Raw genomic sequence first — 3,234 nt, 5'->3', positions numbered from 1 at the left:
ATTATTGCATCTATGGCAACATCCTAGAATAAAAAAAAGGAATAAATCATTATTTATATTTGAAAAAATAAAATATCCAATACATTATTAATTTACTACCGTACTAAAACAATTAGAACATAATATATTAATATTCGAAGTTGCCGTAATGAACTATAAGATTTTGAAAAAACTATCGCTACAAAAATTAGTTTATATGATAGAAGAACTCCAATTTTATGTGACTCTTTTTCAAGTGTTGACTCTCGGTAGGAGATTTTTTTTTTAGATATTAGTCTCGCGAGGATTCATAATATATAGTATTTTTTTAAGAGTAAGCATCTCAATGGCTCTATTCTGTGACACTTTATTCATTGACATTTTTCTTGATCTTTTGATGGTAAAAATTCTCTGCAGATAGTTCTTTTCGGTTGGCCAACTCTTCACAAAAACACTAATATAATGAAGGATTAAGTATTATTTTGGTCTCTAAGATTTATGGTCAAAATTAAATTTGTTTTTAATCTTTTTTTTTTTTAATTGACCTCAACGTTTTATTTGGTACTAAATTCGTTCTTTCAACATTTATCGAACAAAAATACCCTTATATTTTTTCTTAGTCTAATCACATCGTTCACCACCACCACCACCACCTTTATTACTAACAATTATTCCTCTTCTCATATCTGTTCATTTTAATCCATCAACAACATAACACAACATAACATTTAAATTTAAAAATTCACAAATAATATCAACACCCTCATTTATTTCAAAGAGATTGAGAAGAGAGTGAGACTGTCGAGAAGAGAGGGAGAAGCGAGAAAACGAGAGAGCGAGAGAGAAGTTCAAAATCGTGGCCACCACCATCGAAACCGCCGTCGCTGTTGCTCTTGGAAATTGCCGCCAGTGGAAGCAGAGAAGTTTCTGCAAACGCTAACAGAGAAGCAGAGAATCTCAGCCTCAACGTTCACCACTATCTCCAACGCTTCAAAAATTTTTGTTTTAAATGCAACATTAAATCTTTCAAATCCAACAATAACAACAACAACAACAACAACAAAGCATTCAAATTTTAAAAAAAATGAAAAACTTAATCAATTATAGAGAGATACAAACGAGATCCAGAGCGAAGTAGACTCAGCAAGGTCATCGGAGAGAGTCGTCGACAGACGACAAGGTAAATGGTGACAGTGATGACGGCGCCATGACCGACGCCGAAGAGGAGGACGACGATGGCGGAAAGGATGTCCTTCAATGGCGAGGCGAGGCAAGGGTGCGGCGCGGCGAGGCGAGGGTGCGGCGTGGCGAGGCGAGGGCGACCGTCAATCTCGACGGAGCGGAGGAGTCCTCAATGGCAGATTTCTACCGTGGTTTTTCCTTTGAACACATGCAACAACACATGCAAGGATGCTCATGAGGAAGAGGAGCAGGTTCGGTGGGTTCAGGAGAAAGAGGAGGAGAATTAGAATATGTGAAACGTTAGTGGGATAAGGGGGTATTTGAAGAAATGGGGTATTTTTGATATTTAAAAAACAAAATATTCAAAAGGACGATTTTAATACCAAATAAAATGTTGGGGACGATTTTAAATAAAAAATAAGATTTAGGACGAATTCGATTTTGTTCTTGAATTTTAGAGACCAAAATAGTACTTATTCTTATAATAAACTATAAAACTTTAAAAAAAAAAATATTACCATAAAAATTAGCTAATATGATAAAAGAGTTCAAAGCCTTATAAAATTCTTTTTGAGATGTTGGCAGTCCATGTAAAACTCTTATTCAACTTTTAGGCTGCGTTTGTTTCTAAGAATAGGACAGGACAAGACACTGAGAACAGGACAGGAGAAGACACTGATAGACAGAAATACAAAATTTTGTGTTCTTGTATTCTGTTTGGTGATAAACTAGAACAAATTATGAAAATCTAATTTATTCTCATTTTTTTCCTAATTGCGTCAAACAACACAACTATACCTCATTTCCAAGCTCATCTTCTTGCTCATGCTCACCTGATATCTCTTCCAAAGATCTTTGGCCATGTATATGTAATTGGGGGAGTCTTCTGTTTAATTTGGAGAACCAAAGATCAAACTTCAAGTGCTAAATGCACTTGATGCAGCTAAGACACAATTCTATCACTTTACAGCAATTATCGTGACAGGAATGGGTTTCTTCACGGATGCCTATGACCTGTTTTGTATCTCCCTCGTAACAAAGCTACTTGTCCGCATATACTACCTGGTGGACGGTGCACCAAAGCCGGAAACGTTGCCCCCCAATGTCTCCACCGCAGTTAATGGCGTAGCCTTCATCGAAACACTTTTCGGTCAGCTCTTCTTTGGCTGGCTAGGTGACAAGCTCGAGAAAAAGAAAGTCTACGGTATGGCTCTGCTGCTTATGGCGATTTGCTCTGTCGCTTCCGGCCTCTCGTTTGGTCGGGAACCAAAGTCAGTTATGACACGCTATGCTTTTTCCGGTGGGTTTGGAATCTTGGCCGGAGGCATATTTGCAACCGTTGTCTCATCGATATTCAAGGCGAAATTCGATGCTCCGCCATTTGAGGTCGATCCGGTAGGCTCAACTGTTCCAGAAGCAGATTTTGCGTGGAGAGTAATTCTTATGGTTGGGGCTCTTCCCGCTGCACTGACATACTGTACTGCAGAGAGTTACTCACCACGCAAAATCTGCTCTTGGAACAGTTGAGCCTACCGGATGATCAACCTCATATGGTGGAGCATCGAATTTCGCCTTGAATATCGATGAGATAACGATTGCAAATATTCCTCCGGCCAAGATTCCAAACCCCTACATTACCAAGACGGCAGCTATAAACGCGCCGCGAGTTTTCTTGTTTGCCTCCGATACCGAATCCGAGCCAGAACCGGAAAAAGCAGAGCGTCATCATAATCGACATTGGTTCCAGCGGAAGGAGAGGCCGGATGCGACAGAGCAAATCACCATAAGCAGCAGAGCCATGCCGTAGACTTTCTTTCTGCCGTAGACTTTCTTTCTGCCGAGCTTGTCACCTAGCCAGCCAAAGAAGAGCTGACCGAAAAGTGTTTCGATGAAGGCTACGCCATTAACTGCGGCGGAGACCTTGGGGAACTTTCCCGGCTATGGTGCACCGGCCACATGGTAGTATATGCGGCCAAGTAGCTTTATTATGAGGGAGATACAACACAGGTCATAGGCATGTGAAGAAAGTGCTAAAATGTACTTGAAGTTTATGTTTGGCCATGTATATGTATA

At 39.8% G+C, this 3,234-nt stretch overlaps 1 protein-coding gene across 1 annotated transcript; it reads left to right on the top strand.

Moving 5' to 3' along the window:
• Nucleotides 1,941–2,795, top strand: LOC107616796 (probable inorganic phosphate transporter 1-7). The gene has a single exon (XM_016318716.2). It carries the CDS (start codon nucleotides 2,149–2,151, stop codon nucleotides 2,686–2,688), a length of 540 nt encoding a protein of 179 aa, XP_016174202.1. The 5' UTR covers nucleotides 1,941–2,148; the 3' UTR covers nucleotides 2,689–2,795.

The sequence above is a fragment of the Arachis ipaensis genome, chromosome B09 (assembly GCF_000816755.2).
Source record: "Arachis ipaensis cultivar K30076 chromosome B09, Araip1.1, whole genome shotgun sequence".
In the NCBI taxonomy this organism is placed as follows: Eukaryota; Viridiplantae; Streptophyta; class Magnoliopsida; order Fabales; family Fabaceae; genus Arachis; species Arachis ipaensis.
This window is presented reverse-complemented; position numbering and strand designations above follow the sequence as displayed.

Coding starts and splice junctions, on each gene's coding strand:
- LOC107616796 (XM_016318716.2), top strand. CDS start 2,149: ATGGGTTTCTTCACGGATGCCTATGACCTGTTTTGTATCTCCCTCGTA.